We start from the raw sequence: 25012 nt of genomic DNA on the forward strand, positions 1-25012 counted from the left end.
TGCCGTAGGACTACGTAGAATATTTGGAATTCTTTCTGAGCTTTTAAGACCTGGTGGGGGGGCATCCACTTCCGCCAGAAATTGAAGCCGTTCCGCCGGAGAACAATCCAGTTTTTAGATTATTTCCGTCCGCGTTTCTTCTGCTATTAAGTGCGCCTCTTGGTGGCCAGGAGGGAACAAAACAGTCTTCCTAATACTGCCCTCACGTGAATTTATAGAGTAAGATAGGAACGATACCCTAACAGCTATCATTCCATGGGTTTCACGATCCTTCCCACAATTCTGCAAGGTAGTTCTATTTTTTCCCCATTTTGCCTATGTAGAAAGCGACGTTTGGGGATTTGACTTCAAAATCCACACTTCTAATCATTCAGCTAACCTGCCTAGTTGTTGATGGTTTTGTTTTGCTTAGATTTTGTATTTAAGATTATTGTAAAAAAAAAAAATCAAATTTCAGGACGAAAAAATTGTGCATTGATTCCACAATTTGAACACAATACAGATGTCATCGCTGATCTTGATAGTAGTTCCAGGGGCCAGATGGGGACAGAAGCTACACTGGATTGTGTTGTTGACAGGATGAGAAGTGAGAAGGGAAGAGTGTTGACAACTCCTTCCTGAGATTTTGACTGTGAAGGGTAGGAGTTTGAAGAGACCCAGAGGAGCGAAATGTGAAATGTCTTGTCTAAGGTCGCACAGCTCACAAGTGATAAGGTTGAGACTGGAATCCTATTGTGCCTGTGACTACACCACACCTCATGAATCCTGCTTAGCCAGCCAGCTCTGGGAAGTCAGATGGGATGCAGAGAATGAAAGCATTGTGCTAACAGCAGCCCACATTATGTGTGTTGTGAAGGGAGAAGGTCTTGATGGGGTCAGGTGGGCTAATCAAGCAGAAGGCTCAGGAAACAGAGACCATGCCTCTAACAGTGAAAGATGCAAGAGATTTGGAAGCAGTAACCAAAAAGGCTCAGTCTTTGGGGGACGAGAGACCGGCTGTGACCGTTTCCACAGAGAAGGGCACAGGGTACCCGCACTGCCTGCTGCTTTCCCATGAGCACTGAGATCCCAGGACAAGATGCTGCAGGTGCCAGGCAAGCATACCTACAGTAGTGCCCTGGGCTCAGAACCCCAGCTTTTCAAACACTCCTCTGGCCCCAGCTCCTGAGCAAGAAATCACATCAACTGGATCACAAGTGACATGAAAAAAACCTCCAATCTGGTTTATTTCAAAAGGGCAGAGGTCAAGACAGGGAAATACTCAGAAACTGCTTATCTTTCCCTAGATACACCTGCCCTCTGAGACACTGGACATTTTTTGCTCAAGAGAGAGCTGGCTCCAGGCCATCGCACTGAAATGATTTCTTTTATCTGGCTCTTTACACTTCCCGCTGTGTCTGTGGCTCTGGGCTGCTAGCTGCACTGGCCACAGCCCCAGGATGGCTGGGTCGGACAACACCTGGGCCACTCTAGTCGATGTAGTAGACCTTGGAGGCATCGTAATAGGCACAGGTCATGTAGTTCATGTTCCCAATAGGCCACCAGTGGTTGGGGTGGTAGGTGGCTGAGTAGGCATGGGGCTGGGGTTGGACACAACTGAAGAGTGCCAGGCTCCTGTCCATGGCCACAGTGGGCAGATAGAGCTGCAGCTTGTCCAGGAGGTGACCCGGCCAGAAGAAATTGGGGTGAGTTCGCAGTGAACCCCTGGACCTCTTCGCCTGCAGCTTCCTGGAAAATGAGAAGATAGGAAGTTTGTCGTGGCAGACCCGCCAGGGCTGGGGCTTCTGCTGAGCAGAGCTAAGCAACTGTGTGACCAGAGTGGAGGTGTGGCACTGTGCCAAGCACTTCACTTCCATGTGGTAGGTCCTGTTATGCTGTCTGCCCTACCAAGGAGGACGTGAACACCTAGAGAGGATATGTTATTTCCCCCAAAGCCACACAGCGAGCATGTGGTAGGATGTGGGCTTGACTCCCAATTTGCTGCCTTGAAACCCCAAATTCTTTTTTTTAATTAATTAATTAATTAATTAATTAATTTTGAGAGAGAGAGAGCACGCGAGTGAGTAGGGGGCAGGGAGGGAGAGAGAGAGAGTGCAGAGCCTGGAGCGGGGCTCGAGCTCACCCGAAGCAGGGCTCAAACTCACAAACGTTAGATCGTGACATGAGCCAAAGTGGGATGCTTCACCAGCTGAGCCACCCAGGCGCCCCCAAAACCCAAATTCTTAAGTGTACACCGTCAGTTCTCTCGAGGCATTTTAATGTGATGTTCAGCGTATAGCCTCTGGAGCTAGCGTTGCTGGGTCCAAATCCCTGCTCCGCCCCTTGATAGATGTGTGACTTTCAGCAAGATAATTAACTTTTCTGTACCTCAGTTTCCCCTTCTGCAAAGTGGGCATGCTAAGTGTAACTTTATAGGGTTCCTGAGAGGATTTAAATGAGTTAAAACATGGGAACACACCCACAGTGGTGTCTGCCTAGCACTCTAAGTAGTTTCACTGCCTCTCAGTTCCCGGGCATTGAGCCCTAGATACTGTGCGCCGTGCAACATGCAGAGTCCCAGGCACCTCCTCCACCGTGAGGCTGGTCCTCCCTCCCCTGACCCGCTTACAGAGTTGGGTGATGCTACAGACCTGGTGAACTCCTCAAACTCCTTAAAGTGTATCTTCTTGATTTTCTTTGGTGTCTTCCTAGTAGAGAAGACAGAAAGGTATCTTGTCAGGATGGGGGGAATCCATGTTAATGGGGCCTCAGGTAGTAGGTCAGAAGACATGGGGGTGGGCCTGTCTAGTGAGTCCAAACCAGAGCTCCAAAAGGAGCATTTCTTCTATCTGGGGTGGGCTTGGTCAGCCAGGCCTGGGCTCCCAACCTGGCTGGCTGTGTGGCTCTGGGCAGGTCACTTCCCTTTTCAGAGCCTCATGTTTTTTATTTCCCAGAGCAGAGCCTCCCAGGGTAGCTGAGAGATGCGCAATGATCTGCATTGTTTGGGGGCCCTTGACTCTCACTCTCCCTGCCAGAACCAAAGCCAGCTTTTGGAACAAGGGTGGTGAAAACTGACTCTCCAAATCTTGGGCCTGGCAGACATCACTCATTAATAACAGACGGCACTCTTTCCCAGCAGGCCTGCATCTGGCCTCAGAATCTTTGACAGCACAGTCCAAGTAGCAAGATAAAACAAATGTCCATCCCTGCCCTTAGGGACCTCCCTAAGGGACCTGCCCTTAGGGTCCTTAGGGACCTATCCCTTATGGCTGTGGCCTACCTAAACAGGGACAAGAGTCCCTTTCTCAGGCTCCCACCCACTCCCTAGGTTCCCGGTGCAGAAATGGATGTCAGCCACCCAGGGGCTGGCAGTCACTAAGTAATCAGAAAGGGCTCTCCAGGCCACCAGCCTTCTGACTCGTGCTCAGCTCTGCCTCCCCAGGGTTGTGGACAGGCCCCTCTGTAGGCCCAGACCCATGCCTTCAGTCGAGATTGTCCTGATGGGACAGGTAAAACAACTATCACTGCTTCCAAGGGCTGACTATCTGCCAAACACCATGCTAGGAAGTTTATATGCATTTCTCATCTGATCCTCATTGTGTGTGGGAGGGGCTGTTATGCTCATTTAACAGACGAAAAGCTGAGGCTCAGACAGTGAAGTATCTTGTCCGTTTAACCTGCAGCCTGTGGGATTTCCACTTGGCTCTGCTGTATCTCATCCCAGCTGTTCTGGCCATACCACCGCAGTGGGCAGCTGGCAGTGATCTAGAATGTGGGCAGTTCCCGGTCCCCTCCCCCCTTGTGGTCAGCTGGCCCCTCCTCATCCCACATTAGCCCCTTTCCTCCTCAGGGATGCAGGGATGCTGCTTGCTCTCCAATATGCAGTCACCCACGGATGCTGGCTCACAACCTGCCCATGGGTCACTTCCTCCCAAAGAAGGAGGTTGGTCTGAGGGCCAGAGACAGGCCCCATTGCAGAGTTCCTTTCTCCTCCTAATGCAAGCCCACCTCTTGCCAGAGAAGGCAGGACAAAGAAGGCACGGCCACCTCTGTCCTCTGTAGGGCCCCTGACCAGCCAACCCATGATTTGAGAAGGGGCCTATTTCCCTAAGAAGGCCCTCTTTTTAAGCTTTTGTAGAGAGGCTGAGATCACATAGGATGTGGTTGGGCGCGAGGCAAGGAGGCTAACGCCCTCAGACACTGGAAATTGGCCAGTCCCTGGGGACCAGCTGGGTTGGACATGCTGGGCACGCTTGGCCACAGGCATTGGCACAACATGTCACCTCAAGTATGCTGGTATGCAAATGGCAGGGGGGAGAGAGGGGGTCTGATACTCAGCTTGTCAGTCTTCTTAGCCACAACATCGCTGAAGCCCTGGAACTTGAGCAGAGCCAGATTTGGACTGAAGATCTTCATATCTGAGTAGTAGCCTCCCGGCTGCCGGATTGGGCGTACCTGGTCCTTCTGGAAAATGATCTTGTCCCCTGGGTACAGCAGGGCTGTAAGCAGCAAGAGAAACGTGGCCTCTCAGTCCAACACCCCTCCCTGCCCTCAGCCTTTGGGGCAGAGGGGAGGATTTTTTTTTATTATATATATATAAGTCCACATTTTTGTTTGCAAATGTTTTTTCTTAGATATACACTTTAAACTTTTTTATGTTTTTGATTTTTTAAAAAGTTTATTTATTTATTTTGAAAGAGAGAGAGAGAGAGAGAGAGAGAGAGAGATGGGGGAGGGCAGAGAGAGAGAATCCCCAGCAGTCTCTGCACAGTCAGCATGGTCCGTGCACAGCCTGACGTGGGGCTCGAACTACAAAGCGCGAGATCATGACCTGAGCCCAAATCAAGAGTCAGATGCTTAACTGACTGAGTCACCCAGGTGCCCCATTAAGCTTTTTATGTCTAAATGATTGTAGATTCACAGCAAGTTGCGAAGTGCAGAGGGTCCCTTAGACTCTTCCCCCAGCTTCCCCCAGGGGCGACAGGGCACATAACCCTAGTGCAGTGTTAGGAAGTGGGGTTGGTACAGCACTGGTGTCTGGACTAGAGCTGTGGGAGCTGGTTTGTAACCAGGTCAGCCCTGGCCCCAAAGCCTGGGTGCAGTTAGGATGGAGTATGCGGCGCCCTACCCCACTCTGCACGGGTCGTGCTGGTCACGAGGCCACAAGAAGGAGGGGAGGTTCACCCAAGGCTTCACCAGGTTAACTAGACCTAGTTGATGGAGGTTTTCTCCTTGCTTAGAATTAGTCCCATAGATATCCTCAGGAGACTGCTCTAAGAAGTCGGAGCATAAAAAACACTGGCCAGGGGCTCTGTCTTCCTGCAGCCACGGAGCAGTACTTGTCCTACGATGATAACGCATGACTAGCTCACGTTCTAGAAAAAGTAATGGAAGGTTACAGTCCAGTCCAGGTTATTAATGCTGGTTATCTGGGGTGGGGGAGGAGGAGAGGGGAGGGCAGGGACTGTGCAGATAAGAGGGGAGAGGGAAGGGGAAGATGCAGCATCAACATTTCAAAAAAAATTCTTTTTAATGTTTATTTAATTTTGAGAGAGACCGAGACAGAGCGTGAGTGGTGGAGGGGCAGAGAGAGAGAGAGAGAGAGAGAGACAGAATCCGAAGCAGGCTCCAGGCTCTGAGCTTGTCAGCACAGAGCCCGACACAGGGCTCGAACTCACAAACCGTGAGGTCATGACCTGAGCCAAAGTCAGACACTTAACCCACCAGCATGCCCTGCATCAACATTTTTAAAAGATATACAGGATTTTTTTTTTAGCTTGTTTATTTATTTTGAAAGAGAGAGAATGAGCTGGGGAGGGGCAGAGGGAGAAGTGGAAGGATCTGAAGCGGGCTGGATATGGGGCTCGAACTCATGAGCCATGGGATGTTGACCTGAGCTGAAGTCGGACCCACCCAGGTGCCAATATACAGAATTTTAAAAAACTACATTAACGATATGTGTATATATATCTTTAAAAATAACTTACATAAATAATTTTGTGTAAATGGAAAAGAAAAAGAGATCTATGAAAGGACAATCCCTAAAATATTAATGGTGCCAACTCAAGCTGGGGGAATTTTTTTTTTAATATTTATTTTGAGAGTGAGTGAGCAGGGGAGGGGCAAAGACAGAGAGAGAGAGAGAGAGAGAGAGAGAGAGAGAGAGAGAGAGAATCCAAAGCGGGCTCAGAGCTGTCAGCATGGAGCCAGACTCTTGAACTCAAGAACCATGAGATCATAGGGCACCTAAGTGGCTCAGTCGGTTGAGCATCTGACTTTGGCTCAGGTCATGATCTCATGGTTTGTGATTTCAGGTCCCACATCAGGCTTTCTGCTATCAGAGCAGAGCCCACTTCAGATCTTCTGTCCCCCTGTCTCTCTCTGCCCCTCCCCTGCTAGTGCTCTTTCTCTCTCTCAAAAATAAATAAACATTTTTTTAAAATGCTTTTTAAAAAAAAAAAAAAGAGAGAGAGAGAAAAGAACCATGAGGTCATAACCTGAGCTGAAGGCGACACTTAAGGGACTGAGCCACCCAGGTGCCCCCAGCTGGGGGGATCATTATTTTTATGTTTTCAAAAAAAATGTAAGTGAGCAAGTATTATCTGTGAAATCAGGGGGAGGAAAAATGATAAAGCTATGTGCACTGGGCAGAGGGGAAAGGCCTTGATGTTTTAGAACATGGCCCTTGAGCTTGAGGCCTGGATTCTGAGCCCACCAAGCTCTAGTCTAGAGCACAGACCCAGAAGTCCCGATGGTTGAGTTTCTTTACTCATAGCTGAGCTGGCCTCTGTCAAAGAGACAGCCAATAGATAGTGGCCAGGAGAGCGGTCAGAGACAGACTCGAGTTTTTTCCATCTAGAACCGTCAAGAAGTAAAGGGAAGCCCACCCACGGATGCTGCTTTGTGCCTGTGAGTGTGAAATCCCGCTGGCAGGTGAGGTTCCCTGACCCAGCACCTAGCAAAAGCTAGTGGTGGTGGGAATCAGTTAGTGGCTCAACACCCTGGTGGGGACAGAGGAGGCGCATCCAGAGGAAAGACTTAACCCACAGGGCAGTCCAGGGTGCTGGCAAGCCTGCCTGCATTTCAGAAGACAGCTAGCTGCATTTCCAGCACGAGCAGAGACGAGAGAATATAAACAATCAGGGATTTGCGGCTCGCTGAGGAAGATGGAAGGAAGGATGATTTGGTGAAAAGTCAGTGTTGCGAGCCACAAGAGATTTCCTGTCACTGCCCTCCCAGACCAGGTGGGCAGCAAGTGGCCGTGTACATGAGAGGGTGCCGCGTGCACAGGAGACAATGATCACTTAGGGTGGTTTGCCTGTGTTCCTGAAGGCATTTGGCCGTACGCTGTTGTACAGACCTGTTATGGGCTGAATTGCGTCCCCCACCCCTCAAATCATATATTGAAGCCCTAACCCCCAGAACCTCAGAATTTGTATTTGGAGAGAGGGCTTTCAAGAGGTAATTAAGCTAAAGTGAGGCTGTGCGGGTAGGCTCAAATCTGATCTGGCTGGTGTCCTTGTAAGAGGAAATTTGGACACAAGAGAGGCACAAGGGGGCATGAGTGCACAGAGGGAAAATCATGTGGAGAGGCAGCGAAAGGGTGGCTGTCCATCTGCCAGCCCAGGGGAGAGGCCTGAGGAGAAACTGGCCCTGCTGGCACCTTGATCTTGGATTTGTAGCCTCTAGAAGTGTGAGAAGATAAATTTCTGTTGTTTAAACCACCTGGTCTGTGGTATTTTATTGTGGCAGCCCAAGCAAATTAATACAAGACCCATGGCCCTATATGTTCTGCCCTTCTTTCCCCTTGTCTTGGAAAAAAGACGGAAATAGTCAGTTGTGACGGTGAACTTGTTCTTAGGTAAGTCACCCCATTGTCTGTGTGCCCCTTTCTTTGAAAGCCACATTTCCCAGTTTGGCCATGGTTCCTTCCTGTGACGTTCCTGTGGGAAAACCTCTGTCCTTTTGTGTTTTGAAAGCACAAAGAGGAACTTGCCCATTAAAGTTATAAATTCACGAATTTAGGACACCAGCATTGCTGTGTGGTCGTTGGGGTTATGGGGCCCTCTCCTGTCCCCATCTCTCAGAAATACACACTCTACCCAGAGATGGGGAGGGTTCAGATCTGCTTGGATATATGAAAACACAATTCTCCCTCAAACAAAGGGTGAGACCAGTGTGGAAATCTCAGGGCTGAGTCCTGTGGTCTGAGCAGAGAGCCAAGGCATCAGAAGAACTTGTCCCCTGGTGCATTCCTACCTCTGTGTTGTGGAAGAACCAAGAAACAGGGCTGGCCTGGGGAAGTGGTTGCAGAAAAGCCCGCTACAGCAGAGCAGTTATCGCCCCTATCACATGTCCCTCTTTGAAATTGGGACTGTTCCTTTCTGCTCAACTTCAGGGCTCCCTCACCCAGAACTCCTGTCCTTGGAGCTTCCTGCTCTAGAATGCTCAGCAGGCTCAGTTGGGGAACCCAGACCCCTAGACCTGTGGAGCCTGTGAACCTCCAGGATTCTAGAATGTAGAATCAAATGTAACAGCAAAACAGGCTGGGCTGCCCCTGCTCCTTCAGTATCCCCACCACAGGCCACAGAGGCTTGGCTGGATGCACGTCTGCTGGGGAAGGACAAACCTCAGGTGGAGCCATGTTCACTTGGGTTCTGAGCCCTCTCGGCAACTTCCCAAGGGCCAGGCGCCAAAGATCTTACCTTTCACGAGGATGTCCTCTGTCAGTGGGAGGCCGTAGGACTCACAGAGCTTGCAGCACTGCAGGTAGACCAGAAAGTTGTCCCTGCGGGACTTGTTGATGAGCTCCTTCATCTCCCCATGGATGGTGGATGGGAGGCAGTGCTCATCAAAGTGCTTATTCCCGCTGCGCACCAGGCGGCACCGCTCCGTGTACTGAATGGAGGGGATCTTGAGCTGCAAGGAGAAGAGGTTGGCACCCACTTCCCTCCACCTTCTTCCCGACCAGAAGGCAGATATGGAGCCTCATCGACCTCTCCCCCAGGAGGGGAGATGGCAAAGCATGCAGGGTGGGACCAAAGTTCAGGTTCTGAAGTCAGTGACTTGGGAGAAAAATCACACATGGTCAAGGTTACCCCTGAAGGGCACTTGAGTGGTTAAGCCACGCGGTTCTGTGTGCACAGCCCCGTATGTGGTTGTGCATACATCACTGTATAACATATACAGTAGGGAACAACGTAGATGCCCTACTGAAACAACACATCTGTGTTTGGCTGCACAAGAATTTAAATTGGGCGCAGATATCTGTGCCTTTGAGGTGGAAGGCACATGTCAGGGATGGCAGAGCAAAGTGGAAGAGGCCTGGGGAATGTGGAGCCACTTTTGGCCTTCTCATTTATTTATTTACAAGGAAACAAAAATCTGTTTTTTGGCCTCTAACACCAGAATCAGCAAAGTACAGCTCACAGGCCACATGTGGCCTGGCACCTGTGTTTATAAAGAAAACTTTTTTGGGACACAGAGGCACTCATTTGCTTAGATGTTGTCCGTGGCTGCTCTTTGCTGCAAAGGCAGAACTGAGTAGTTGCCACAGAAACAATAAAGCCCCAAAAGCCTAACACATTTGTTATCTGGCTCTTTATAGGGAAAGTTTGCTGACCTCTGCTCAAATATTTTGGGTTTTCTTATCATGCAGCTGAATCAGATCTTAGTTGGTATAGCACTTACGATGCCTAGTATATTATATAATAATAATAATAATAATAATAATAATAATATGTATTTAGGGGTGCCTGGGTGGCTCAGTCAGTTAAGTGTCTGACTTTGGCTCAGGTCATGATCTCATGACCCATGGATTCAAGCCCCACATCAGGCTCTGTGCTGACAGCTCAGAGTCTGGAGTCTGCTTCAGATTCTGCATCTCCCTCTCTCTCTGCTCCTCCCCTGCTTGTACTCTGTCTCTCTGTCTCTCTGTCTCTCTCTCTCTCTCTCAAAAATAAACATTAAAATTTTTTAAATGTATTTATATATAGTATAATATTAATATTATCTGCCTTCCTAAAGGCAGGGGCTGTTTTGTTCTCTATAACACCTAAAATAGCGTCTGGCACTTTGTGGTCTCTTGATAAATATTTTTGGGTGAATTAATTCCCACAATCAGTCCTGCCTTCACTGGTCATGTATGTCTGGAGTGGCCGCTCAGTGACAGGCCCTGTACCAGGCATTTGGATTCCAGCCACAATGAAGACACGGCCCTCAGCCCTGGTCTCAGGATGCAAGGTCACAGTCAAAGGATGGGAAGAGAGGAGCTCCATATACTTTTGGAAACATGATCTCATTACATCTTCAGAGAAACCTTGTGAGGTAGGTGTTGTTTTTATTATGAGATGAGGGAACATAGGGGTAAAAGAGGGCCTGCTCCCAGGAGTTCCCCAGCTAGAAGGTGCAGCGGACTTGAACCTGAGCCTGCCTAGAAGCCAAGCGCCACGCCCTTCCCATTGACCGGGGTACCTTGTGCTTCCGCCTCCTCTCGCGGTACCGCTTGCCAATGTCCTCCATCTCCTCCAGAGTCAGGGGCCGTGCCTCCATCTGGGTGTCAACCACGGGCACGGTCAGCAGGTCCATCTTGCACGGTTGTGGGGCTAAATTCACCTGCTTCTTGGACAGACGTGATGGGGAAACTCTGATCTTGGCAGGTCTATAATCTGAAAGGAAGGAGAGCCTGAGAGGGGGCTCAGCTAAGGAATCCATCAAGCGGTTAACTCATGTGATCAAGCAGGTGCCGGCCATCCCTCTGCTCACTTCCCACGTGGCTCATCAGGCCACCTGAGACGGACCTTGAAGGTATCCCTTCTCTCCGTCTGCACTATGGCCTGCCCAGTGCAAGGCCACCTCGTGCCTCACCTGCACCACTGCCCCAACCTTGCGGTTGGCATTCTCATACTCTAGCATCTGTCTCCACCAAACACTAAATAGGACCTTGGAAAAATATAATCACTTCATTCCCCTGCCTAACACTCTCTACTGGCTTCCCTCAGCACTTACAAGAAAGCCCAGAATCCTCCTCCTGGTCTGCAAGGCTCTGCAGACTCTCGTCTCAGCTCAGCCTCCACGTGATCCATCTCCTCCTGCTCACCCCTCCCCGACTCCCCAGAGCCACCCTAACTTTTTTCTTCCTTTTTTAACTTTTTTTTGACTACAGGTGTATTTCTTATTTATTTATTTATTTATTTATTTATTTATTTACTTAATGACCTACTAATTTTTGACAGAGAGAGAGTGAGTGAGCAAGGAGCAGATAGAGAGAAACCCACAAGGTACAGAGAGAAAGAGAGAATGAGAGTGGGGAGCCCAAGCTCATCCGATGCGGGGGTTCCAACTCACCAACCAACTCACACCTGAGCCGAAGTCTGAGGCTTAAGTGACTGAGCCACCCAAGCGCCCCTCACCCTAACTTCTTTCTGTCCCCTGAAAACTTGCCCAAGTCGGGGCCTTTGCCTCTGCAGATCCCTCTGTCTAGGGTGCCCTTCGCCAGAATGGGCTCCTCATCTGTCACTCGGGTGTCAGCTCCCCTGGCTGCTTTGCAGAGAGGCCTTCTGTGACCACCACCCCCTCACTCTGTCCTATTGTCTTCAAGGCATTAATCCCTACTAGACATCATCTTGCTTAACCCTTTACCTGGAAGCTCATTGAAGGCAGAGGCCTTGGCTTCTTCACTCCTGTGTTCCCAGTTCCCAGTTTCTGGAAGTATGCCTGGCACGTAGGAGATGTTCAACAAAGAACCGAGTGAATGAAAGCATCCCGTTGCCCCTGCCCTGGTTCAGGCCTGCCCTGTTCTGGGCTGAAATGAAGTCATGGCTCGGTCACCTTCTAGTTTTGAGACTGCAGACTGGTGGCTTAGCCTCTCTGAGCTTTATAGCATCCTCCTGTGGAGCGTGAATTGTAGCTTTGACCTCCAGGGACTTGAAGGATAAACTGAGCTACCTGCTGTGGGTAAGGCTACCCAGCCCGAGTGCCACTGCCTTCTCTCGTGAGCCTGCCACCCAAGAGTCTCGTTGACTCTTGATGCTGCTGCCCCTTTAGGCAAAGCAAAAGATATCCAAGTCCATTTACCCTGGAATGTTCTCCAGAGAAAAGGGTGATGACACTGAGATGGCACCATCTACTTGCTCCTGGCTTCAAGTCTATTTATTGGGAAATAATAGGCCCCAAATACCTTTGCCTCAAATATGCATCACGGCACACTGTGGTCGTTCACTAAACAGCTCACGGCCAACCACGTGGATAATGGTGAGCTTTGGTAATTGATAATGAAAAGGCAAAAAGGTCATGGATGGGAGAGCAGGCCCAACTTGAGGCAGCTCTGAACATGAGCTGGACATAAAAGTTGCCAGAGATTATGACTGTGGGTAGTGATGTGTGCAGGAGGTGACCGGGGTGGGGGGGGGGTGCTCAGTTTCCCTGGGACTCTGAGAGAGGCAGAGACACTGCCTGCAGGTGACGGGGCCTCTGCCCAGTGGCTTGATGAGACTAGAGGTTGGAAATTTACGCGCTGCACTGTGGGGTTATATTTGGGGATATGCTATACTGTTATTATATTTGGTTACATTTGGGGAGGGCTCTGGAATGGTGGATGGAGGTTTAAAGGAGGGCTTTAATTTTATCTGGAGTTGTTCAATTTTAATTTTTTTTTTTTTTTTACACCACAATGCCACTAAGCTACAAAGAACCATGATGTGCCATTGTGTTGTAAATTCATAGCCAGCACTATGGCTAGTCCATTTCTAATTTGCCTCCATGCTATGTCTGGACAGATGTGGTTCCACAAACACATGGCTTGGCAAATGGAACTTGAGCTGTTGCACAGCTCATACAACTGTTCATAGCAGCCCTGCTAATATCCCTGATCATAGAATATCAAAGTAGGCTTTCCAGTAAACTCTAAATATGTGCTAATTCTGGTTTCCGACTTTTAGTTAACTTTTTATCAATAAAATATAGATTAATAGCAAGAAGGCTTTGGACCCACATACAAGATCTCAGTCTATTGGGTAAGCCTTGGTGGGCTGAAACTACCTTTTGAGAATCCTCCTTTAAGGACAAGGGCTGCGTCTCATTCATCTTTGATGGACATGGTAGCTAGGCATTCAAGAGAATACCTTGCTCCTTAGTTGATCACTGGGCTTGGGGATTCCAGAGTCTTGGCCCACCCATGGTAACGCAAAGCTGGAGAACACACTCAGGAAGTAAACCAAGGCTGCCTCCACCATGCTTGCTCCCAGGATGGGGAAGCGGAGGCATGGGGGTGGGACTGGATACATACGCTCCCTTGCAGTTGCCAGGGTGCTTTTCTGATGAGCCAGACACCACTGCTTGTAGGTATTGACTAGGATATCTGTGGTGATACTGTTGTCCTTTCCCAGAGAGCTGAGATAGATCACAACATCTTCCACCTCCTGGTTTTTCAGAGGGACTCCAACCTAAGGAGAGAAGAGAAGCCACCAAGGTGGGCAGGCTCCAATCCAAACATCCTACCTGTACGGTCAAAGCTTTACCAGCCTGGCCCTACTTCCCCTATCTAGTTTCATCCACAGCCACTTCCACCTCGACAGGAGCTCAGAGCCTCTTCTGAGGCCCTGAACACACCCTGCACTTTCTCACCCTCTGCCTTTACTCAGGCGCTTCCTCCTTCTATCTGAAGAACTATCCCTCTTTCAAAACCTAGTCTAGATTTGCCACTATCTTTGCAGAGTCTGCTACTCCTTCCTTCTGGGCTGCCACCCCACTCCATACCAATCTCAACGATAACTTTCCCACACTGGATTGGAAAAAGGATTTCATGCCTACCATCCTTGCCCACGAGAAACACATCAGCTTTCCTTAACTGAAGAAAAATAAGATCAGAAGTACACATTACTCTTTCAGGGATGGTAAGCAACTTTATAGGAGTATAATGCTTGCCAGCAATACTGAATATTCAAGAAGGAAAGTGTTTAAGGAAATATAATTTTCTTCCTCAGCTTCTTTAGACTGTAGTCAGTGTTCACTGGGCTTTCCTTAAAGAGGGTCAGAACTCTCCTGGTTCTAGAGGACTTCATGTTTTCTCTTTTTGGTTATGATGATTAAAAACCCTATATATATACGTATATACATATACGTATATACGTATACATGTACACATGTATGTATATATATACACACCCTGTATACATAATATATATATTTAATGTTTTGAAACGTTGTTTAGGTAACTACATGTCGTGAAACAACAGTGTGAAAACTGGTGATGATTTAAAATCATAAAGACCTAGCAGGGAGCTTCCTAAAGTATTTCCAAGAGGTATCTTGTATTCAAAGCATATTAAGGCTTAATTTATCCAGACCAGAGGTCAGCAAACTTTTCCTATAAAGGGTCAGATAGTAAATATTTTAGGATCCATGAACAATATGATCTCTGTCATAACTGCTGAAATCTGCCATCATAGCATGAAAGCAGCCATGACAATACATATAAATGAGTGTAGCTGTGTTCCGATAAAAGTTTATTCACAAAAACAGAGGCAGGCTGGATCTGACTTCTGGGCCATGGTTAGCTGACCTCTGCTAGATCAACAGAACTTTCTGCAATGATGGAAATGTTCTTTATCTGTGCAGGCTGATAGAGGAACTGCTCACCACATGTGAACACTAAGCACTCGAAATGTAGCTGGTGTGACCGAGGAAATGGATTTTTAAATTTTATTCATTTATAATTAATTAAAAATTTTTGGATAGTCAGTGAAAGTGTGGCCTGTGGACCAGTACCATAGACATCACTGGGAGCTTGTTACAATGCATCAACTTGGGCCCTGCACAGAGGTACTGAGTAGAAGCTGCATTTTAACAAGATCTCTATGGGATTATCTGCCAATGACAGTTGGAGAAGGTCTGGAGGGTTCTAGAGGCAAGACAGAAGGCCCAGCAATCTCTGTGCCCAGTTCTGGAGTCTGATGGGCAAGACAGTGATTCCCCAGGTACTGACTGGTTATGGGGTCGGCTCTGTAGACTTTCCACTCAGGTAGGGGTTTTCAAGATCAGACTCACGCAGGAGTGGTTTTAGGGGTCTGATGTGGCCACAAGTTATGTCACGTTTTCCAATCTGGCTTAACAAGTAACAAGGCTGATGGTTTGATCTACTTTTCAGTTGGTCCAGGACCTGGGTGGAGGCAGCAGTGGGGACAGGATGCATGCACATCTTCCTCACTCAGGCCAGCCTGGAGGGAGCATGGGAGGCACTTACCGCCTTCAGAGCCACAATGAACTCCTCCCTAGAGATCTTCTGGTGCTCGCCCCCGTCCACTTTGCTAAATATCTCCAGGATCTTGATCTTGCGGCTGTGCAGGTAGGAGTACAAGGCTGATAAGGCAGAGGGCTTGGGCAACCGGAGCTGGGGCACCAGTCGGCGGGAGGGCCGGGGGCTCTTCTGTAAGAGGTAAGAGAGAGAGCAGAGGAGAGAATTCAGGGGAGACAGGCCACTGGAATGTGATTCCCAGAGTTAGACAGAACATGATTCCCAGAGAGAGAGAGGGGGGAGCTGAGCAGCTCTCAACAGACAGCAAGATGGAGTGCAAGGAGCATTGGATTCAGGGGTCAGGTTGTTGAGCATCCGACTTCGGCTCAGGTTGTGATCTCCGGTTCATGAGGTCAAGCCCCGGATCGAGCATCTCCGCTGTCAGACAGGTCCTCTGTCCCCCTTGTTCTCTGGGGGGTTGCATGCTCTCTCTCTCAAAAATAATTTTTTTTTTTAAGGAGCATTAGATTCAGGGCGAAGGTGTTTTGCCAGGGATACTTTGCATCTCTGGGCCTCTGTTTTTCCATCAGAAACAACCGGGCTGGACATGATGAGAACTAACATTTCATTCTTACCCACATCTCTCCTGTCAAACACGTCAGGATTAAAATCACACCAGGCGATCAGTGCACCAAAACATATGCCCCTGCCTGGAACCAGATGGGGCTCTCTAATCCACCCATCTTCCAGCCTTTGCTCCTGCTCAGCCTCCTGCCCAAAACTGTTCCTTCTCTCTCTACCTGTCCGACTCCTACTCTTCCTTTACTTCCAGGTCATCGGGAATATTTCAGGATAATACTCCCTTACCTTGGTGCAGCACCTGACAGTTTACAAAGGGCCTTTCTGTTCCCTACTTTGTAGCTCCTCTGTGTTTAGGATCCAGCTCTATTAATGGCCAACTGTAGTCACCAATCTGATGTGTCTGCCTCCCCCATTAACATGTGAACATTTTGAAAGCAAGACAATGTCTTTTGAAGCTACATACCTCTACCTCCTATTCATCTACTGGACAAGCCCCCCAGCCCTAGGCAGATAGGCAGTAATTGTTTGATGAATGAATAAATGATGCTGTAAAATAGGTATTAGATACTACTTTCTGTTTTTACAAACGAGAAAACAGGCTGAGAAAAGTGAAATGACTTGCCCAGGGTCACACAGCCTATAAGCAATAGAGCTAGGTTTCTAATCCAGGCCCAGTGTTTTGGTTGTTTTTTTTTTTTAATGTTTTTTAAATTTATTTTTGAGAGACAGAGACAGAGCACGAGTGGAGGAGGAGCAGAGAGAGAGGGAGACGGAGAATGTGAAGCAGGCTCCAGGCTCCAATCTGCCAGCACAGAGCCTGACGCAGGGCTTGCACCCACAGACCATGAGATCATGATCTGAGCCAAAGTTAGATGCTTAATTAACCAACTAAGCCACCCAGGTGCCCCCCCCGCCCCCCCGGCTCAGTGTTTATTCATAGACACTGTACTGCTCTGGAAAGGGTGTGATAGGCCTAGGAAATTTCGGTTTGGACCCTGATTACACCAAGGACTGAGTCTGGCACCAGTGAGACTAAAGTAGTAGTAAAAATGGCAAACATAGGAGTGCTTGGGTGTTTCAGTCGGTTAAACATCCGACTTCAGCTCAGGTCATGATCTCACGGTCGGTGAGTTCGAGCCCCGCATTGAGCTCTGTGCTGACAGCTCAGAGCCTGGAGCCTGCTTCGGATTCTGTGTCTCCCTCTCTCTGTGCCTCGGGACTCTCTCTCTCTCTCTCTCTCTCTCTCTCTCTCTCAGAAATAAGTAAATATTAAAAAAAAATTTTGTGATGGTAAACGTAATATTCAGTGCTCACTATATGGCTGTCACTGTCCTAGGCACCTACTCCATTTAGAAGTCACAGCAACCCTAGGAAGTCAGTACAATGGTTATCCCCATTGAATAGATTAGGAAACTGAGGACCGGATCATACAGCTAGGAAATAGCAGAGCTGGTTTAAACCCACGTTATCTGACCTCTTATCCCAATTTCACCTGAACTGGGAGAAATTTCAAGTGTTTCCATTACCAGAAAATGTCACAGAGAGGTAAGCACTGGGGGACAAGGGCTTTGGTACTGACTGCCACCGACTACCTCTATGGGGCTGGACAATTTATCGGCCTCGTTGAGCTTCTATTTCTGTATTTATAAAAGGGAGTCCTCCTTTTTCTTCCAGCCTCACAACTGTGACCCTCACGGTACCACCACGAGCACCTGCTTGGCACATATAGGCCCTCAACAAACACGTGTCAGTGAACAAATGAATGAGGAATGCATATTTTTAAAATGCCCCATAGATGGCATTCCAGGAGTTATCCCTCCTAGGGTGGTTTTAAGATATAGTCACAAATTCTTTAACTCCTCCCTTCTGGGACGGAGCCTGATTCCCCTCCCCTCGAGTGTGGACAGTACTTAGTGACTTGCTTCTGACAAATAGAATATGGTGAAAATGATAATGTAGTTCTCCTGAAACTCAGGTTGCCTGAGATGAGGTCATAAAAGGCATTGTAGCCTCCTCTTTGCTCTGTCTCTTGGACCATTCGCTCTGGGAGATGCTGGATGCTATGTGATAAGGACACTCAAGCAACCCTATGGAGAGATCCCTGTGGCCAGGAACTGAGGCCCCCTGCCAGCAGCCACGTGAGCAAGCTAGCTTGGAAGCAGATCTTCCTGCCTCAGTCAAGCCTTGAGTTGTCTATGGCGCAAGCCAACAATTTGAGATGAGGGCCACCAGCTAATCTCTTCCCAGACGCCTGACTCTCAGAAACAGTGGGGGTAATCAACATTTGTTGCTCTAATGTTTGGGGGCATTCGTTATGCAGCAATAAATACCCCATACACCTCCTTTTGGGGGCTTCTCTTTGCTCCCTTTGGAAATGAGGTGAATGACCCCTATCCTGACTAATCTGAGGGAATGAAAGGACAGCATGCCCCTAACACCTTCAGCATCTTCATAAGCAAGTGGGGCTACTCACCTTGGTGGCTCTGATAGTAGTCAGGTGGTCTAACAACTGGTCCTCCTGCTCCTTCTGGATCATGTGCAAGACCTTGGCCTCTGAAGGTGTGAGGCTAGGCTTGTTCTGAAGCCACCTCTCTACGCTGCCAAATGACTCCAGGTCCTGGCGAAGCTTCAGCCTCCGGCTCAGCCAGGTCCTCACGTCGTCTGGCTGGCCTTGGATGTCCCCAGCTCCCAGGGCTTGGAAGCTGGAGATCGGCTGTGGGGGAGTCTGGGGTTGGGCCATGAGATTGATGGGCATCGGATCCTCTTTTTGAGGCAAGATGATGACCCGCCGGCGGCTCTGAGGCAGGTGGAAGTCCTCCTGCTTGAACTGCTTGAAGCAGTGGGCGATGACCAGTTCAGGATCGAAGGTGGGGGCCTTGCTGGCATTTTCGTCATCACTTGAGGTCTCAGACTGGCAGAGCCCTTGGGGAAAGAGGGTTAAGAGGTGAGCTTCTTTCAGGAAGAGGACTAACGGAGTCAGGAAGGAAAAATGCTACAGCACCAGGCTGGGTTCCCAGGCCTGGCGTTATCATTGCTTTGCTATAATGATGAAGATAATCACACCTAATATGATTGCGCATTCCTGATGGCAGGCATTATGCTAAGGTCTTTGTATGTTTTCTCTTGTTTAACCTTCTCAGATTTTACTCTTCCTCCACCCCACCCTACCCTCACCCCAATGCTCCTTATCGACAATCAGAATTTATATATATATTTAAAGTTTATTTATTTATTTTGAAAGAAAGAGAGGGTGTGGGGGGAGGGGCAGAGAGAGAGAGACCCAAGCAGGCTCCGCACTGTCAGCACAGAGCCTGACGCAGAACCGCGCTGAAATTAAGTGCCCGACACTTGACCAACTGAGCCACTCAGGTGCCCCCAGAACGATCTTTTAAAAAAATGCCATCCTGATCTGGTCTCATCATCCGAGCAGAGGCTTTGAAGCTGGAATGCTTCAGCCGTGTCCTGGCTCTGCTGCTTAGTGGCTGCATGTACTTGGGTAAGTCACTTAGGCTCTCCGTCTCAGTCTTTCATGTGTAAAACAGGGGTAAAGATGGTACCTACTTTACTGAGTGGTGGAGATGGTTAGAATCAGCCCATCTTAGAGCTGCTTTGTTCATGGTAAAGTGCACTGTTATTTTTTAATGGACTTGCTCCTTGCCTATTTTGAAACCCTCCTATCACTTTCCACGGCCCTCAACATAACATCCCTCCTCCGCCAACCTTTCCTACCTCACGCCTTGCCTACCCTTCTTTACAGGTCCCACACGCCTTGACCCTGAATGATCCCTGAATGGTCCAAGCACATCCCGCCTAAAGGTTTTGCATGTGTTGTTCTATCTGCCAGAATGCTCCCTCCCCCCTCCATCCCCTTAAAACTTATCACAGGGTTTTAAGTTGGGGGCTGCAAATGGTGACCCTCGTGGTGAATGAGGCTTGGGGTCCTATTTCATTTGACGCATTGGTCAAAATTTTCCACCTTGAGTTACTTTAGGCTAGGGCATGCCCTCTCCAGCTTGCTGTAGTCCCAAATTATTCTCTATGGTCTTTTTTTTTTTTAATTTTTATTTTTGAGAGAGAGAAAGAGAGCAAGGAGGGGCAGAGAGGGAGAGGGAGACAGAGAATCTGAAGCAGGCTCCAAGCTCTGAGCTGTCAGCACAGAGCCCAAAGAGGGGCTTGAACTCACGAACCAGGAGACCATGACCTGAGCTGAAGTTGGACACTCAATCAGCTGACCCACCCATGTGCCCCCATTCTGCATTGTCTTACATGCAGCTCAGTTCATTTATTAAGTGCCTGCTTTAGGCAGACATTTGTGTTTGAAATCTCTGGTATAATTACTTGGTTGGTGTTTATTTTTTCAATAGACTATGGACCTGGACCTCCTCTCTCTGGTTGCCTGCTGGAGCCCCAGCACCTCCACGTGCCAACATACAGTGGGAGCTCAGTAATTATTTGGCAAATGAGTGGATGTCAAGTGGACAGACTATTTGACATCATAGAGATCAGCTCTATGATTATACCACTTTACAGAGAAGGGCACTAAGGCCCAGAGAGGCCCAAGGTTGCACGGTGGTTTAGTAGCAGAGCTGGGATACGAATTCTGGTTTGCCTGGCCCCAGAGCTTGGTTCTTAGCCATTAATTGATAAGACCACAGGCTGCCACCTAATCCCACTGAGTCTCAGTTCTTTTATTTCTAAAATGATAAACTCTGTTCTAAGTACCTCCTGAAGCTGTTATGAAGATCAAATGAATAACAGATGTATGAGTGTTCTAAAATTCAGAAGGGATATAGCATTATTATTAAAAGTATTGTCACCATCATTCCCCTTCTAAAACCCACACCCCTCTGCTTTAAAACCCTTTTGTTGCCTCCGAAATAAAATTCAGTCTCCTTAACCTGGCCTCACCTGACACACCCACCTCTGCCAGCCTAATGGGCTCCTTCTCTTATTCTTTCTGACCTCACCCTGTATTTGTACCCAAACTGAGCTGACTATGGTTCCTTGGTCACCTCATCCTGCCCCTGTGCTGTTTCCTCTTTCTGGAATGCTCTTGGAGACTTAGGTCAGGCATCACCATCCCCTGAAGCCCTCCCACCCCCTCCCTCATATCCCCTCTGGTTTCCCATAGCCCCCGTGCTCAACCCCATCATAGCATTTACCATGTTTTTTCTGGATGAAGATGCTTTCTGGGTCTTTCTTTCCCAATAGCCTGTGAGTTTTCCAATGGCAAGGACTGTGTCTTAGTTCCCATGTATCCCTGGTGCCCAGCCTGGCACAAAGTGACCATTCAGTGCATTTGTTAAGCCTCCTTACAATGCCTATGTTTTTCCTTCATGGTCAGAAAATAATGTGCCAGGAAATAATACATCAAAGTGGACGGAAGTGAGCACTTCTCAACAAGCCATGTGTCATTTCTTTGAGAACAAGATGCTGGGTACAACTGAGAATGTAGCCATTTATCCAACCAGCATTTACTGAGAATCATCCAGTAGATCCAAACGAGGCTGGAAACCCAACCGCAGAGCCCTGGCATGGAACAAGGTGGGGCAACCAGAGTGGTATGCCCTCAGTCGGGGGAGAAGTGCTGATGGAGAGAGTCGGGTGGTCATCATGAAGGAAGAGGCATTGACATGTGCCTTCAAGAATGAGTCAGAGTGGAGGGGTCAGCGTGGGGAAAGGTCAGGGGTGGAGTTTGAGGATTTGGGGGTTACTAAATAGTTCCACAAGTTGAAAGTACATTGTGCATGAAGGAGGAGGCTAATGGGAAATAAAGCTGGAGTCATCTCGAATGCCAGGTTAAGGGGTTTAAACTTTACCGTGTTGACCTGGGAACACACTCAAAACATGCTCCTCCCTGGCCTTGCCACTGTCACTTCCGCCCACCCGAGACCCCAAATCCATGGTCTTCCCTTAGCTAGAAGGGTCACTTGCCGCCAAGCCCTTCAATGGCTTCATTGCAATGGCTTCTCAGTGCCCTTAGAATAAACAAGCCCCTCCTACAATGGCCCCCACCACTGCCCTCACTGGCACCCTGCTCCCCGCTCCTCCCTGATCTCTCCCTGCCCCCTCCCTCTGCTCACTTCACTCCAGCTGCATGAGCCTGCTTTCTCTTTGTCCAACCCTCCTAGGTCTGTCCTGACTTGGTTTTGGAATTTGCCATGCCCTATGAAGGGCATGGGATTCCCCAAGATTGCTGTTGGCTGAGTCCTTTTCACCAGATGGTTCTCAGCCCAAGTGTCACTCCCGTCAAAGTCACCCTGACTCCCCTATTGAAGGTCGCATGCCCACTATACCATGGAGCTTCCATTGTAGTGATCTTTGGGGTTCTGTGTCCATATAGAAAAGTGAGGTGGGTAGAGACTGTGTGAAAATGTTCCCAAGGGATTGTGAGGACAGCTTCCAGAGGCCAACTAGCTCCATTGCCTTCCCAGGTCAGGGATCTCTTCCTGAAATGCCCCTGGCAGATTTTGCCTCTGCTTGGATATGCCTCTGGTTGACAGGGTGTTCTTTCCTCACATTGTGGATGCCTGATTCTGATTCTTAGAAAAGACTTCCTTATATTAACCCAGATTTTGTTTCCCTGGAAGTTCTACCCTTCAGTCCTAGTCTTCCCCACCGATGCTCCAGAAAACGCATTCCTCCCCTCTTTCCTGGGACAGCTCGCCAAGTATCTGGAGACAATTCAACTCTCTTGAAATACTGTTTATTTTGCCTCTGATTCAAATCTCTCCCTCAATTCCATCCTACCTCTCTGGCCACTTGCTACTTGGGCCCTCTTTTCCCCGCCCATCCCTTAAAATTGGTGCCTTCTAGGTTCATACCTGGGCTTTCTCCTTCTCCTTCCTTCTCCCTTTTCTTCTTCTTCTTCTCCTCCTCTTTTTTCCAAACAATCTCCTCTACTCTCATGTTTCTGTGGTCTTCTATATGCTGAGGACGCCCATACCAATATTTATGACTTGAAATTAGCTCCAACTTTCTACATACAGTTGCTCCTAAAGTATTTCCACTTGGATGGCCTACAAGGATCTCAGTCTCAACCAACTAAGACTGCACTGGCCTCCATGTCCTGTTCTCACTCAACCTGTTCCTCCTGGTAGGTTCCCAATCCCTGTGAAAGGCACCTCCATCTCTAGGTCACCCTAGTTACCAACCTGAGCATCATCTTTGATTGTCCTTTTCTTGTTCCCTGTTCAGTCAGCCCTCAAATCCCCCTAGTCCCCTCTAGCCTGGCCAGTCTCCCTTACCTCTCAGTACCTTTGGTCTGCACATTTCAGGCAGCCCAAGAGCTCATGATTCTGGCTTCAGCCTTCAAGTCTGCCAATTCATTCTGCATTTGCTGATAATTCCAATCCCAATACTGCCATTTCCAGTAGCTTCTCCATCTCCTACCTCCCAAGATCTTTCATGATCTTGTCCCTTCTGACCTCTCTCACCTCTCATCCCTGGCAATGCTCAAACTACTAGCAGTTTCCTGAAGATACCGTATCTCTGAGCTTTTCTGCATGTGCTTCCATTGGCCTGGAATGCCTTTCCTCCCCTTTTTGGCATGGAGAACTCTTTATATCCTTAATTTAAGCCGAAGTGTAAAGAGCTCTTCCAGAACCTTAGAATTGTTCTTACCTGTCCACTACACTTAGCAGACCTCTTACTTCTGGGTGTCACCCCCAGACCTGGCATCCACCCCTTCTTCTGTAATTATGCGTTTATCTGCCTATCCTTCACCTCTGAAGTTGCAGGGTTTTCCCGCAGCAGGCTATCACCAAACACTGCTGGTTTTCTCCATGCTTCTTCTCCAGTACCCAGCACATTAATATCCGGCGGAGAAATGGGGCGCGGCGGGCGAGACAGAGGGCCGTGGATGTCTTTCCCAGGCACACGGGTTGGACCCCTGATTTCAGACCAAGGCAACTTGGCCCACTCCTCCAGCCTGGGAATGGAAATCTGAGAAATGTGCACGACTCGCCCCCGACTCCCTGGCAACCCCTCACCCAGAGAGAGTACGGCACAATGAGATATTCGCCTCCCGTGCTTGCCCTCACCCCACTTGCACGCGTCTGCACGGGGCTGAAGGCTTCCTGGAGGCGGCGCTGCTTCCCGGGAACTTACCGAGCAGCGACAGGTACAGAGCCTCAGACGTTTCGTACGAATCGTCCATGGTCGCAGCGTCGGGAGCAGGTGTTGAAGAGCGTGTGTGTGTCTGTGTTTGTTTTTGCTGGCGTGTCAGGGTACCAAAAAACAGTAATTCCAAACTTTGCAAGAAACACTCAATGCGCCCCCGAGCTTAGAAGCAACTGTTGCCAGGACTACAGACGCCCTGCGCTGATTGGCTGAGCATTGCCACGCTCCTGCCGTCTGTGGGATGGAGGCGGGTACGGGGGAGCACCCTCCCACTCCCGATTGCCTGAGAGTCGTGTTCCTTTTGTGGGTCCTGGGAGGCAGTCGCAGCGGGGCAGAATTCCTGGCTTGGAGAAAGACAGGATTCTTAGTATGGCCCAGTGGCCCCTGAATCTGGAGGAATCACAGGTTTTCCTGAAAATTGTACGATCTTCAGCCGGTCTCCACATATTTCATTTTCATCCAAGGAACAGGCCCTGCCTCCTCCGGAGGGATTGTAGGAACCCAAGAGAATCTTGGCCAAAAAGAGGCCTGTGTTTTTGATATGCATTGCTCCCTAATGACAGGATGCCACGGTTTGGAAATAGAGAACCTGATACCAGGAATATTAAAGTTAAAATGTCCATCAACTGATAAATGGATAAACAAAACATGCTCTATCCACACAATGGAATATTAGTCACAAGAAAGAGTTTAAGCACTGATGCATGCTACAACACAGATGAACTTTCAAAACATTATGTTAAGTGAAAGCAGCCAGACACAAAAGGTCACATATTATTTTATTTATAAGAAATGCCCAGAATAGGCAAATCTATAGACACAGAAAGCAGACTGATAATTGCCAGAGGCTGGAGGTGAGGTGTGTGGCTTTGGGTTTGACTATTGACAGGCATGGAGTTTCTTCTTAATGCGTTGCAAATGTCTTAAGAATTAGTGATGATGGTTGCAGAACATTGTCAGTATATGGAAAATCATTTAATTGTATATTTAAACATAATTAAGTGATGAATTTTAGATTATGTGAATTGTGTCAATGAAAGAAGTTAAAAAAAACACTTGAGTGCTTATTCTGCATAAAGTACCACCTTCACTGAATTG

At 48.5% G+C, this 25012-nt stretch overlaps 1 protein-coding gene across 1 annotated transcript; it reads right to left on the reverse strand.

Moving 5' to 3' along the window:
* Positions 1 to 1197: 1197 nt before the first annotated feature.
* EFCAB12 (EF-hand calcium binding domain 12) lies at positions 1198 to 23495 on the reverse strand. Its single transcript, XM_043588168.1, has 9 exons — positions 22618 to 23495; positions 18267 to 18715; positions 15221 to 15403; positions 13265 to 13421; positions 10453 to 10646; positions 8685 to 8898; positions 4319 to 4478; positions 2631 to 2687; positions 1198 to 1728 (listed from the first exon to the last, which is right to left on the reverse strand). Exons 1-9 carry the CDS (start codon positions 22700 to 22702, stop codon positions 1470 to 1472), a joined length of 1758 nt encoding a protein of 585 aa, XP_043444103.1. The 5' UTR covers positions 22703 to 23495; the 3' UTR covers positions 1198 to 1469.
* Positions 23496 to 25012: the final 1517 nt, after the last annotated feature.

The sequence above is a fragment of the Prionailurus bengalensis genome, chromosome A2, assembly GCF_016509475.1.
Source record: "Prionailurus bengalensis isolate Pbe53 chromosome A2, Fcat_Pben_1.1_paternal_pri, whole genome shotgun sequence".
Lineage (NCBI taxonomy): Eukaryota > Metazoa > Chordata > Mammalia > Carnivora > Felidae > Prionailurus > Prionailurus bengalensis.